General features: G+C 40.0%; 1 protein-coding gene across 1 annotated transcript in view; it reads left to right on the top strand.

Moving 5' to 3' along the window:
• The window catches only part of LOC102783545 (gamma-enolase), a 29,814-nt gene that overhangs the window by 10,564 nt on the left and 5,071 nt on the right, over positions 1-14,179 (top strand). Inside the window, exons 2-9 of the mRNA XM_087834537.1 lie at positions 3,091-3,176; positions 3,448-3,543; positions 4,644-4,702; positions 6,914-6,983; positions 8,115-8,248; positions 8,524-8,615; positions 8,802-8,932; positions 11,586-11,783. Of these exons, the coding sequence (XP_087690663.1) occupies positions 3,092-3,176; positions 3,448-3,543; positions 4,644-4,702; positions 6,914-6,983; positions 8,115-8,248; positions 8,524-8,615; positions 8,802-8,932; positions 11,586-11,783 (865 nt within the window). The 5' untranslated portion in view covers position 3,091. The remainder of the gene's footprint in view (positions 1-3,090; positions 3,177-3,447; positions 3,544-4,643; positions 4,703-6,913; positions 6,984-8,114; positions 8,249-8,523; positions 8,616-8,801; positions 8,933-11,585; positions 11,784-14,179) is intronic.

Genomic DNA, 14,179 nt, shown 5'->3' with positions numbered 1-14,179 from the left:
TATGAAAGGAAAGGAGATAATGTCACCCCGCAGTCGATGCACCATCACACAAAACAACATGAACGACAAGCAGTGCACATCATGTAAATGTTAATTATAAGTGTGCTTGCCATTGTCTGCCATAAGCTGCTGATATGTTTTGAACCTCAACAACAGGCTGTTAAACCCACGGTTGAACTCTGAGCATCACTGTGGTGATAAAATCTGCTTTTCTATTTAGTTGTTACTTTATTGCCAGATTTTAGGGTTTTTAAACGCCATGACAACAAGCATCAATCATCAGTGTGAAGGTTGACCTCTAAAATCAGATTCAAGTAAAAGCACTAAAAAAGAAAATAAACAAACCAACAAAACAATAATTTCAACCTATTAAAAGTTAAATATCAAGAGAGTTTGGTACCAGTACCAGTATAACATACTGTATAGGCACATTCTGAGCGATAGTCTAATCACTTCTGTATTTAATGCACATAACCACTTTTAACATGCATGAATTTAGAAACAGCATTAGCGTTCGCGTGCTCTTTTTCTTCGTTTTTTTAATTCTTGCATTTAAACAGAACAAAGGTCCAGAAACAACCAGAAGAAAAGTGTTGGCTGCAGTGGCCTATTTAGAAGAATACCATGTAGTCAAGCTGTGTTTTTTCTTTAAGTGTCAGGTTGCCCACAGAGGAGCATCCTTCCTGCATTAGCACTGAAAGATTTTCCGAGATCTCTCTCCTGGGATACAAGAAGCAGCGGTAAACAGCAGCAGTAGAAGCCTAAAAAAGCTTTGCCAAGGGCAGACTGATGGCTAAAACCCCTGCTCAAAACCTTTTCTCTGGTTTCTTTATTGAAAGAGATCAAAGTTTTCATAGTATGTTAACTTAAATAGATCAGATCGGAAGGGCTATGAAGGCAACATCATTTTTACTTTGATCTCTTTTATGTATTGATGTATACATGTGTTTAATTGTTGGAGGTAGGGATGGGTATTGTTTAGGTTTTATCCGATACCGGTGCCAAACCGGTACTTTTGAAACGGTGCCGGTGCTTAAACGGTGCTCAAACCGGTGCTTAAAGAATGGAGAACACAAAATTGGTCCAAAAACCTCTCATGTTCAGCTGTTTTTTGTAAAAAGATAACAATGTTAGCCTTTTCTGCAGCTATGGGGCATATATGGTATCACTCTTGGCTGGAAGCAGTGCTTAAACAATGGAAAAAACACAAACTTTGTCCAAAAACCTCTCATGTTTAACTGTTTTCCACTTTTTCTTTGGTCATTTTAGCCTTTTTGGCCAGGGTGAAGGGAGTATCTGCCATCAAACAAGAAGACAGCCGCATGTAACTACGACAGTGTTTGCTAGTTGCATTAATGTAATAACGTGGTTAGCCTACTCAACGTAAATTATACACGAACAACATGAAGCTACTCACACAGAGAAGAACGGCTGCTGCTGCATCATCATCCGTCACCACCACACCCGCAGTAGATGTGCTCGGTGTGAGGTCTCGCAGCAAGCTATCAAATACGGCGCATTTCTCAGCTTTAAAAAAAACGCTATGCGTCGCCAGGTGTTTCATCAGATTTGAGGTGTTACCTCCTTTGACAGTATCACAGTATCAGCTTAAAGCACTTGTTGCAGCTGCTGAGTTTGCATCTTTTGCTGTGAAGTACAGCCAGACTTTTGACCGCTTCGCCTTGGGCGTTTTTAATCTGTAGCTCTGCTCTAAAAGAACGTACGTACCTGGACCCGCCTACTATCCTCGGAAACGTAAAATGATTGGCTAGAATTCAAAGTGTGTCACAGCTCAGGAAAAATAAAGCACCAAAATGTGCGCTGCTTTTCGGTCTGGTTACTACCGTTTATGTCAGAACCGGTGCCATCATGGCACCGGATACTGGTACCCATCCCTAGTTGGAGGTCTTACTGTCTGAACTGCATTTATACAAACACAGTCATTAAGTATTCATTATATATCATGATGCAGAAAAATACACAAACTTAAGGATTACTGTAAGAAAGGAAAGAAGTAATACCCTACGCAGTAGCACCAGTGTTCGTTTGATTACAACATTTTCCACTTTATATATTTTTCTTGGACTCTAATAAATTAGCTTTGCATGATTCCTCGATCAAAATAATCCTTTTTTGATTTAAAGCGGACCTCAGTGCATCCTTTAATTTCATTCCAGTTTAGCTCCTCACCTTTAAGCAAGCTCTCCTCTGATTGGCTGCCCCTCATAAACAGCAAGTTTGAACAGAAGGTGGGTGGAGCTTCTCTGCTCCAGCTACATGACAAATATATCACCTTCTAATGTAACAGCTGCCATAAATTCATAATGTGACGAATAAACTAAAACATTTCAAACAGGATCAAACCCAGTGATTATAGCACCTATTCTCAGAGTTGTACTATTTAGCAAATGTTTTGAAAGGCACGTTGCATTTGTTGGGAGCTTTCTCTGTAGTAAACTAACAGATTGTTGGTGCCGTGGAGAATATTCCTGGCTGCAGGAGGCTGTGTGCAGGAGTAAGACAAAATAACAGTGCTTTCAAAGTAACGAAGGAAACTGTGAGCCAGCGAAACAGAGAGGGAGGAATCGGCGTGAAGAAAGAAAAAATAAGATCTTTCAGGCTTTGATTCACAGCACTTGTTCGTATGATCAATGCCTCGCTAGTTTTGTTGACAATGAGAAAAATATAGAACATCACCACGAAACCAGAATAAATCAGCAGATTCCAGTCTGGATAAAAGCAGCGACGAACTGATGCATTATTTAAAACTCCTCTCTCTCCTACTGAAGTTTTTCTTTTTGCTGCTTCCAGAAACAGAAAAGTAACTGCAGTGTGTGTGTGTGTGTGTGTGTGTGTGTGTGTGAGAGAGAGAGAGAGAGAGAGAGAGACAATGCACTCCTCTGTAGTGAGCTTTGATTTCTGCGTTGATGTTGCTCGCCGTCTCCCCTGGCAGGCTGCCGTGTTTTCACTGTAAAAATAGATATTTTCATCCAGAAGTTTTCTGTGTTTCATCTCATCGGTGCAGTTAAGAAGAAGTTATAAGTTAAAAACAGTTAACGATGGGCTGTTTTTCTTGTCTGTGTCTTTCAGGATGTCGATCGTCAGCATAGTTGCCAGGGAGATCTTGGACTCCCGTGGAAACCCCACTGTTGAAGTGGACCTCCGCACAGAAAAAGGTGACCGCTAAAGAGCCTGTCTGAAAATGTCACAGGAAGAAAATAACACAGTCTTTACCACCAGGAAAGCAGCTCACACTTACACTTACTAAGCTAAAAAATAAAAATAAAAATGCAGAGCTTGGTAGTTTGAAGCAGCTGTTTGGGACATCAAATCCCTTCAGCTGAGCAACTGCAGGGATTATTAAGAAATGACACAAGGCATAGGGAAAGCAGTCTAATATCTATCATATCAAAACCTTAATTCTTTCTCTCTTAATTAATTTTCCAGGTCTGTTCAGGGCTGCGGTGCCCAGCGGAGCATCCACAGGGATCTATGAGGCTCTGGAGCTCCGAGATGGAGACAAGAGCCGCTACAAGGGCAAAGGTCTGAAGATGCATCAGCTGAGCTTGCACAGACTCTTACATTCGACGAGAACTTAAAGCTGCATTCAGTATTTATGACCACAAGAGGGCGAACAATGAAGAGATCACTGACTAACAGAAACAGAGAGCTGTTTTCAGTTATGGAACGCCAGGACTGCCATAATGAATTAATTAAATACGCCACTAAATAATTATTTAAATGTGGCAATAATTAATTAAAATGTGAAATAAATAAATAAATAATTACTTAAATGTGTCATTAATTAATTAAATATGTCAAAAATTAATTAAATATGTCAAAAATTAATTAAATATGTCAATAATTAATTAATTACATGTGTCGTAAATATTTATGTAATTAATTATTTCTGATTTTAATTAATTATTGCCACATTTAATTAATTCATTATGGCAGTCCTGGCGTTCCATATTCAGTGACTAGTGCTGCATTTATATGATAACAACACACTTCACATTTTATAAAAAACCACAAAATAAAATAAAAACATAAGAAACATAATAGAGATTTTTATAAAAGCTTTATATATCCAACAAAAGTAAAAGCACGTAAGAAGAAATAAGCCAGATGTGTTGACAATGACAACAATATAGAACATTCAGAGACCTTTAAAGTATAAATTACAGTTTTCTAGAAAGTTTCTTTAATTCAGTGTTTGTGACGCTGATAAAACCTTTGGCCTGTCGACGTTTTCCTCTCACAAATAGTTTTGCAGTGTAGATGTTTTGGCCATCTTATATGACGCTAAAATGCCAAGTCCAGCATTTTAAATTTGTCTAACAAATCATTTTTACTGCTGGCGAACACTGAAAGACACTTTTCAGTGACTATAAAACGGCCATTAAGGCTACAGTACTCACCTAACCCTCAAACAAATGAATCCACAGTATTTCACCCTAGAGTTGCTGCAAAAGCAATCAGTGCTGATATGAAAATATTTCCAAGTAATTTGGAAGAACACTACTAGATAAAACTGTGCTCTGTTTTCACTACAATTCAACATGATTTATTATCGATAATTCACGTGTTCACCTCACGTTTTTGTGATGCTGTGCGTCTGATTTCCTTCTTTGTCACTTTAGGTGTTTTGAAGGCAGTTGGGCACATCAACGATACTCTGGCTCCAGCTCTTTTAGCCTCTGTAAGTCCTCAAATCACTTATGATACTATAGAGGATTAACGTTAATCTTAAACCTATTTTCTGTTATGTACTCAGTTTAATATAGTACTTTCTTAATCGAACTGACTGCTCAAAATAATTTTCAGCTACAAGCACTCTGTGATTCCTGTGAGCAACAACAGCTGCAAACATCTGCATTAAAGCACGGGTTTCTGCTTTTTTCCCCATTATGATGGGAGTGAAAGTGGATATCTTTCATATGCTCATCTCACACACAGATGCCCCGCCCACATCCTGTTCTGAGCAGCAGCCAATCAGACAAAAGTTGGCTTAAAAGAAGGAAGAAAATAGCCAAAACATCCAAAACAGCCTGATTATCATGATTATTGTGAGCTTTTGATCACACTAAGCTGCTTTAGTTGGAAATAAATATAATAGGTTCCCTTTAAAGGGAAATTTAATTACCATTATGAATGTCTTCTAATTAATCATTGTGTTGGGAGCCATGCATTAAAAACTGCACACGTGTGTTTGTGTGTCTCCTTATTTTATAGCCTTAAATAATTAGCTGCTTGAGTTATTGAGGCTGAAAATGTTAAGACTTAAAATGTGAATAATTGTCTTGGAACAAACAATTATCATCAGACGACAGCCGATGGATTATCATACTGACTATTTAGTAACTCCAGAAGTGGATTTTATATGTGGTAAATGCAGAGGTGTGGACTCGAGTCACATGACTTGGACTCGAGTCATTAGTTTTATGACTTTAGACTTGACTTGAAAAAATGTTCTAAGACTGTGACTTGACTTGGACTTTTACACCAATGACCTGGGACTTGAATTGGACTTGAACCGGTTTACTTGAAAAGACTTGATATATTTCACCCCAAATATAAAATTTAACACGCATATTATATAGAAAGTGTGCACCATTAATTCAATTCATTCATTTATTCAAACCACACTCCGTACGTATGTGTGCATGAGCTGTAGCACAGCCAATCAAATTAACCAGATTTTTTAAAAAAAGAAAAAAAAAAACGCTCAAAAATGCTGCAAGTAGTCAACAAAAAACCGAAATGCAATATGCAAAACATGCAAGAAGAGAATCACAGACAGAGAACAGTAGGTGGTCCTTCTCAGAGATAGCTGACTTCAAGAATTATTCCTGGAGCTAAGTTTAATTGAGCTGCATTTTATAGAGGTGCAATTTCACAATTTGTGTATATTTTCTAAGTTCACTATTTCATCATGTGTTGAGAAAAACAGAGATTTAAAAATCACATGGTCTAATATTTACATTTAGCATAACTGCAACATTCTTTTTCCGTTTTTTTTTTTTTTTTAAAGACTCGAAGGACTTGAAATTCAAAGTTTCAGACTTGTGACTTTACTCGGACTTTTACACCAGTGACTTGAAACTCGACTCTGACTTGCCTGACATTACTTGAGACTTGAGTGACTTGCAAAACAATGACTTGGTCCCACCTCTGGGTAAATGTTCCCAATATGTCATACTGGTGGGATGTTACACTTTTTAAATAACAAAGCATGGTAGTTTAACTCCTGTGTTCCCCCAACGAGCCTACGTAATGAGTGTTTGTCTTATTTGTTCAGTCTAATGTGTAATAAAGATTTAAGAATGAAGCTTTTACTGTGCATCAAACCCTGATCTTAATATTTCTGCACACACATTGGAGCAAAAGTGGGATTTTCATCAGTTAGCGGCACAATAAAGTCCTGTGGTTTATTTCTGTAGTAAAACTCTGAAGTGGACGTTAATAACAGAAATCTGAATCCTTTGAATATTATTATAGAAAAAAAAAGATTTTTATTTTAGTCATTATTTATAATGTTGTCAATGTAACAAAAAACATGTAAAATTATAAATGTTGGCAAATAATGAATTTAAATGAAAAGAATTGGAGGTAATTCAGAGAAAAGGTGAAGGCTGAAGCTTTAGTGTATTACACATGCACACACATGCTACTACTAACAACACAAACCTGTGTGACATCACTGGAATACATTTGCTTTATGTTAGTTAGTCTGCTAGAATGAATGATTTTACTCAAGGTTTAGCAATGACATTACAAAAATCTGAAAAGACGGGCTTCATGGAAAAACGATCTCATGTCTTTTACATTTATTGAAACTAAATGCATGTAACACGTATGACTGTAGACTATATGTGAATATCACCACTTATTGTTCTGCTTTTGTCTGCAGGGCATCAGCGTGGTGGAGCAGGAGCAGCTGGACAACACGATGATCGAGATGGACGGCACAGAAAACAAATGTGAGTTGAAACCCGACAGGAGCAAATCGAGATGACTAACAGCACATCATCAGAGTCTAGCAGCCAGCTGGAAATCTCCCCGTTCCTGCAGCTCAGCATCCATTCGTGTGAAGTCACACACATTTTAAAAAAACGCTTTGTGCCGAAGGTTTGTCACAGAGCGCTTCGCAGAGCGACGAGGGGCATAAATACAGATTGAGCAAAGAGATTTGTGTTGCAAACAAGCTTTGGCACGATCAATGCAAACTCACGTCTTTAATAAATAAATGCAGTGCTCATTTAGTATAATTTAAAATCATGTTCGGGCAGCAGCGTGATCAGCCCTCAAAGTAATGTCGTTTGGGAGAAATTAATCTCCGCCAGCACGGACCTGTCAGACTGAACTGCAGCTGAATGTATCGGCTTTCTGTCCCTGCAACGACAAACATGGTTTTATCCAAAGAGCCGTGGCATTTCACTTTGCTTTAGTTTTTACAGTTACACAAATTTAAACTCATTTTTTAAATCTATGGTTAAAAAATAATGAGATAATCTTTTTAAATTAAAGCAAAAGATAAAACAATTTAAACAACGACATATCGAGGAATAAATTGTGTTTTTCAAAAGAATAACAAAATGTAAGGTGGCATGAAAAAAAAGTCACTAAATAGAATCTGATTTGAATCTATATCAGAAATGCTAAAGTTTGAGTTTAAAGGTTTTACTTTGAGCTCTTTAAAAATCATGTAAATTTGAATGGATCCAAGACTCACTACAAAATGTTGCAGCTACAGTCGTACTAAAGGTGACAGATACTTCTGGATGTAGGCTTAGTCCAGGAAAAATCCAGGGAAATGGCTGTAAATGGAATCCTACCTGCCAAACTTGGTTATGCCAAGTTAATGTTTACCGAAGAAAACAGCATTAATCATCATAAAACCCCACATCTACCTGCCTGTCAAAGAGGCCACGCTCTTATAATGTAGCCAGGTTGTAAACATGTTTTTTCTGCTATAAACCTTTAACATAGAAGTCAGCAGGAACTGACTCCTTCAAATAGTTTTTCAGGGTAATTTTTGCCAGTAAAACTCAGACACTAGACACTGTGGATGCTAACACCCATCACTTTCTCTCTTATGACCTTTCAAACAGCCAAGTTTGGGGCCAACGCCATCCTGGGAGTGTCTCTAGCCATCTGTAAGGCTGGCGCAGCAGAGAAAGAAGTCCCCCTGTACCGCCACATAGCCGACCTGGCTGGAAACACAGAGCTGGTGCTGCCGGTTCCTGTAAGCATTTAAATCACTGCAGAACACCCACAGTGCTGTGAAACATTCACACGGCACCTTGTTGTTCAGTATGTCACTGAAGGATTATTAAAATAACAAAATTTCATATATTTAATGCTTCTGTTTACACCACATTTAACTACTTCTGCACACTGGCAAGCACACTACTAAAAGTCTTTTTGATTAGTTGCTATAGAAACACAGAAAGTGATGGATTCGAGGACCTTTAATCATTTTAAAAGCCTTCCTTTCCTCTTCTTTTCTCTTCTCTTCAGGCCTTTAATGTGATAAACGGAGGATCTCATGCAGGAAACAAACTGGCCATGCAGGAGTTCATGGTGCTGCCAGTTGGGGCTGAATCTTTCAAGTAGGATTTCACCTTTAAAACCATTGAAAACTCTGATTTCTCAGCTGCTAGATTTATTTGATTTAATGCATTTCTCGTTAAATCATCCTGCTTTGTTGTTTTTGAAACCACAGCTGGTGTTTCTCCTTGCCTCCCTGTTCTTGCATCCAGTCACAGTCCTTAACGGGTATCTCTTCTGTCTCTCAGGGAGGCGCTAAGGATAGGCTCAGAGCTCTACCACACACTGAAAGGAGTCATTCAGGAGAAATACGGCCAAGACGCCACCAACGTTGGAGACGAGGGAGGATTTGCTCCCAACATCCTGGAGAACAGTGAGGGTGAGGAACAGATATTTGAATAATTAACAATGTGTTTCTGTGTGGAGTTTGCATGTTCTCCCCGTGTTTGCGTGGGTTCCCTCCGGGTTCCGGCTTCCTCCCACCGTCCAAAGACATGCAGCTTGTGGGGATAGGTTAGTTGGATAATCCAAGTTGCCACTAGTGTGAATGCGCGAGTGAATGTGAGTGCGAATGGTTGTCTGTCCCTGTGTGTTGGCCCTGTGACAGACTGGCGACCTGTCCAGGGTGTACCCCGCCTCTCGCCCTATGACAGCTGGGATAGGCTCCAGCTCCCCCCGCGGCCCTGGGTCTGTTTGCAGCAGCTTTTAAGCCACCTTCTTTAACTGGAGTGGGAATCACTAGATAGATCTGGGAAAGCTTTGATTATGGAAAATTTCTGTAAACATGATCTTTACTTGACGTCCATTGGTAACTTACTTACTTAGACTTAGATCCTCCCGCGCCGATCGACGCATCGGGGGACAAGAGAACGCCATCGAACTCAGCAGTTGTTGCTTCATCCCATGACAGTTCGACTGAATGTAAATCTTCAAGGAAAGTCCTCCTCCATGTTATTTTAGGTCTTCCTCGCCGTCTCTTTCCATTCTTCGGGTTCCACAGAACCGCGACTCGGGCAGGTCTCGGGTCCGGTAGCCGAAGGATGTGACCGGCAAATCTGAACCGACGCTTGGTGACTTGGACATGGAGCGGCTCTACTCCCGCACGGCGATATACTTCTTCACTGGTAACGCGATCCCGATATGTGATCTTGAGCAGCCGTCGAAGACAACGTTGTTGGAAAACGTCAAGATGGCGGTTGATCTTTGCAGTTGATTTCCAAGTCTCCGCTGCATACAGTGCCGTCGGTATAACGATGGTCTTCAGGAGCCGCAACTTGATTGATAAAGATCATAGCATACATTTTCACTGCTATGCAGATGACACCCAGCTCTATCTGTCCATGAAGCCAGATAACACACACCAATTAGTTAAACTGCAGGAATGTCTTAAAGACATAAAGACTTGGATGGCCACTAACTTTCTGCTTCTTAACTCAGATAAAACTGAGGTTATTGTACTCGGCGCTGAAAAGCTTAGAAATATGGTATCTAACCAGATTCTTACTCTGGATGGCATTACCTTGGCCTCCAGTAACACTGTGAGGAACCTTGGAGTCATTTTTGACCAGGATATGTCCTTCAACGCACATATTAAACAAATATGTAAGACTGCGTTCTTCCATTTGCGCAACATCTCTAAAATTAGAAATATCCTGTCTCAGAGTGACGCTGAAAAACTAGTTCATGCATTTATTACTTCCAGGCTGGACTACTGCAATTCATTATTATCAGGATGTCCAAAAAACTCACTGAAAAGCCTTCAGTTAATCCAAAATGCTGCAGCAAGAGTCCTGACAGGGACTAGAAAGAGAGAGCAGATTTCTCCTGTTTTGGCTTCCCTTCATTGGCTTCCTGTTAAATCCAGAATTGAATTCAAAATCCTGCTCCTCACATACAAGGTCTTAAATAATCAGGCCCCATCTTATCTTAATGACCTTGTAGTACCATATTACCCTATTAGAGCACTTCGCTCTCGCTCTGCAGGCCTACTTGTTGTTCCTAGAGTATTTAAAAGTAGAATGGGAGGGAGAGCCTTCAGTTTTCAGGCCCCTCTTCTGTGGAACCAGCTTCCAGTTTGGATTCGGGAGACAGACACTATCTCTACTTTTAAGATTAGGCTTCAAACTTTCCTTTTTGCTAAAGCATATAGTTAGGGCTGGACCAGGTGACCCTGAATCCTCCCTTAGTTATGCTGCAATAGATGTAGGCTGCCGGGGGATTCCCATGATGCATTGAGTTTTTCCTTTCCAGTCACCTTTCTCACTCACTATGTGTTGATAGATCTCTCTGTGTTGAATCATATCTGTTATTAATCTCTGTCTCTCTTCCACAGCATGTCTTTTATCCTGTCTTCCTTCTCTCACCCCAACCAATCACAGCAGATGGCCCCGCCCCTCCCTGAGCCTGGTTCTGCCAGAGGTTTCTTCCTGTTAAAAGGGAGTTTTTCCTTCCCACTGTCGCCAAAGTGCTTGCTCATAGGGGGTCATATGATTGTTGGGCTTTTCTCTGTATCTATGAAGCGCCTTGAGGCGACTTTTGTTGTGATTTGGCGCTATATAAATAAAATTGAATTAAATTGAATTGAATTGAATAAAGGCAGTGCGGTGGTCATCCATATAAAATCTAAAATGGAATATTTACTGACATATAAGTTTAATATTACTTAACAGAGTCATCATGAGTGCTTTAGATGTTTTCCACCTCTCAGTACTGCCTGTCTGCAGCCTGAGAACTCATACAGAAGACACGTTTGAGCCTAATCTGGCCGACTTTCAGCACTTACAGCTCAGTTATAGCACTCACACGGTTGTGGCCAAATATGGACCAAACATACCTGAGATGTGGCCCATATATAAATTGGACCTGTGACTCAGCCGATTCATCCTCAGTCAACGCTGTCAAAGCTAAATGTGGCCCTTCCACGTGGACCACATTTGGGGTAAACATGCCTGCCTCCCCAAGAAGCCTGGGGGCAAAAGCTTCAATCCATTTCTTATTTTATATCCCCCCTTGTCTCTTTCTCTGTTCTTCAGCTCTGGATCTGCTGCAGACAGCCATAGAGAAGGCCGGCTTCACAGAAAAGGTAGTAGTCGGGATGGACGTTGCCGCCTCGGAGTTTTACCGTGAGGGGAAGTACGACCTGGACTTCAAATCCCCGCCAGATCCAGAGCGACACATTACTGCCGAGGAACTGGCTGACATCTACCAGGGCTTCGTCAACAGCTACCCAGGTTTGCTTATTTACATTTGTACAAAACTCAACCAGTGTTTGGTTCAGTGCAGTTCAGTCAATGTCAAATGGTTAAAGAAGGAGTTCTTTATCTAGTGATGAAATAAGTTAATGTGACATAAAGGTGAAATGCTTATTTCTTCAGTAGTGTTGCTGGACTGCAGAAACACGACATGCTTTAAAATCCAAGGTTGCTGACTCTATGAAACCCAAAGAAAAACGGCTTGGCCTTTTAGCTAGCTGACATTTTCAGCTGACTTAATGATTTGAACACAGGACTTCAGGGCCAAAGGCTTTTATCTCCACCCTTGTTTACTCATTGGGACGGTGAAAATTCAGCATTTTCTCCATTAGTGGATTACTCTCAGGCTCAGTAAGATTTCTGGGGTTTTTTCAGGTACTTTTAGGTGGATATTTCTGCTTTATTATTTTCCCTAAAAGAGACTATTTCTAATATTTATATTTATAAAACCCTTCACCAATAATAAAGACAATAATAAGGCCAACTGGATTTAGAGGATTTACAAGTATTACAGGTGATATGAGTTTTGTAGAGAAGTCACTTTGAGGGGTGACTAGTATCAATGTCGTACTGGATTAAACTCTGTTGCATTAGTCCTTCTCCAGATGACTTTTTTCTGCCGCTGTTCTCTGCAATAACGTTTAATGTCCACTCTATGACCCATTATATTTTTCCCCATTTAAGTATGTAAGTAAAGTTTATTTATTAAGCGCTTTTCATAGACAGGCAGTCACAAAGCGCTGTGCACAAAGTAACAAAGTAGACAATATACACAATATAAAAGGTTAAATGTAAATACAAATGTCAAAAAAAAAAATCTATCATATATAAACAGCTTCAGTGGTAGAAGATCAAATGAAACACTGTAAGACTTTTAAATGATAAAATCAGTGAGTGTAGACGTAATCCCTGCGAGCCGAGCTCTGTATGATGTCATTGAGAGAGGACATGTAATCAGATCCCTCCATCCATTCATCCATCTTCTTCTACAAATCCGAACTCTCATGGGGCGAGAAGAGAGATAAATAAGGGTTGTTTGGATTCCAAGAATAGCTCTGTGTAACCACTTGTGCCATGTGTCTCACTTCCTGTAGGGATCTTTTTACTCTGTAACACTCATCTGATCTGGCCTGAAAGGACCTGTGAGTTGTCTGCGATGTGATATCCTTTGAAAAGTGTAAAAACGGAGTTCAGGGCAGCTGAAAGAGTTCCCTTTATACCACTTAAATGATGATATCTTGAAATTGTCCAGTAATTTCAAGGACTTGTGTTGTGTTATCTGAAATTGTTATTTCAGATAACACAACATGTTATTCACCTTTTTCTTACTTGCAGATTAGACTACTGCAATTCATTGTATTATGGTCAACACGTTCTCACTCCCAAAGCGTCACATTTTAGGCTAGGTGACAAATCGTCAACATATTACGTTTTCGGCTACCCACCACGTTCCTAAATGACGACCTTGGAAAAATGAGGAAATATGAGAACCGTATGGACTCAATCTACACATGTTCGCTCTTTTTCTTCAAATCGCTTAGAAACACGCTATTTAACATCATTAAAGTCCTGGTTAAGATCAGGAAAAAGGTTATGGTTAGGGCTAGGGAAAAGGTTAGGTTTAGGGCTGGAATACAGGGCTGGAACGTCTATTACCGCGGGAGCGTCATTGCACTGGATTTCGGCCATAACCCGCCACGTACCATAAGAACGCCGAAGGCCTCCTTTTGCGTTCCTCAGGAACGCCGCGGGACGTGACAAAACGTCGGCATGTTACGCCTCGGGAGTGAGAACGGGCTCATTATGGTCTAGATCAGGCCTCCATCCATCGTCTTCAGATGGTTCAAAATGCAGCCGCTCGCCTGCTAACTGGTACCAGACGGAGAGAGCATATAACCCCAGTTTTAGCTTCTTTACACTGGCTTCCTGTCTCCTACAGGATCCAATTTAAACTTCTACTTTTTGTTTTTAAGTCACTTAATGCCCGAGCCCCTCCTTACCTGTCCTTACCTGTCTGAGCTCCTCTCTGCCTATGCTCCAGGAAAAAACACGAGGTCTAGCTCAAAACTAATGCTGTCCATCCCACGGACTAACCTCAAATCTCGTGGTGATAGATCCTTCTCTGTGGCAGGTCCCAGACTTTGGAATAGTCTCCCCTTAAATAGTAGATCTGCACAAACACTTGAGCAATTTAAATCATTACTAAAGACACATTTCTATGCCCTGGCTTTTAACACACTATGACCCAAGCGTTTTGGTCTATTTGAATTAGTTTAGTTATTGTTTTAATTCTTTTACTGTCCTATTATTGTTTTTATTGTTATTATTGTATTACATTGTTACCATTTTATATTGTTAAGCACTTTGTGCAGCAT

The sequence above is a fragment of the Neolamprologus brichardi genome, chromosome 22 (genome assembly GCF_056152115.1).
Source record: "Neolamprologus brichardi isolate AB-2024 chromosome 22, ASM5615211v1, whole genome shotgun sequence".
NCBI classification, from domain to species: domain Eukaryota; kingdom Metazoa; phylum Chordata; class Actinopteri; order Cichliformes; family Cichlidae; genus Neolamprologus; species Neolamprologus brichardi.
This window is presented reverse-complemented; position numbering and strand designations above follow the sequence as displayed.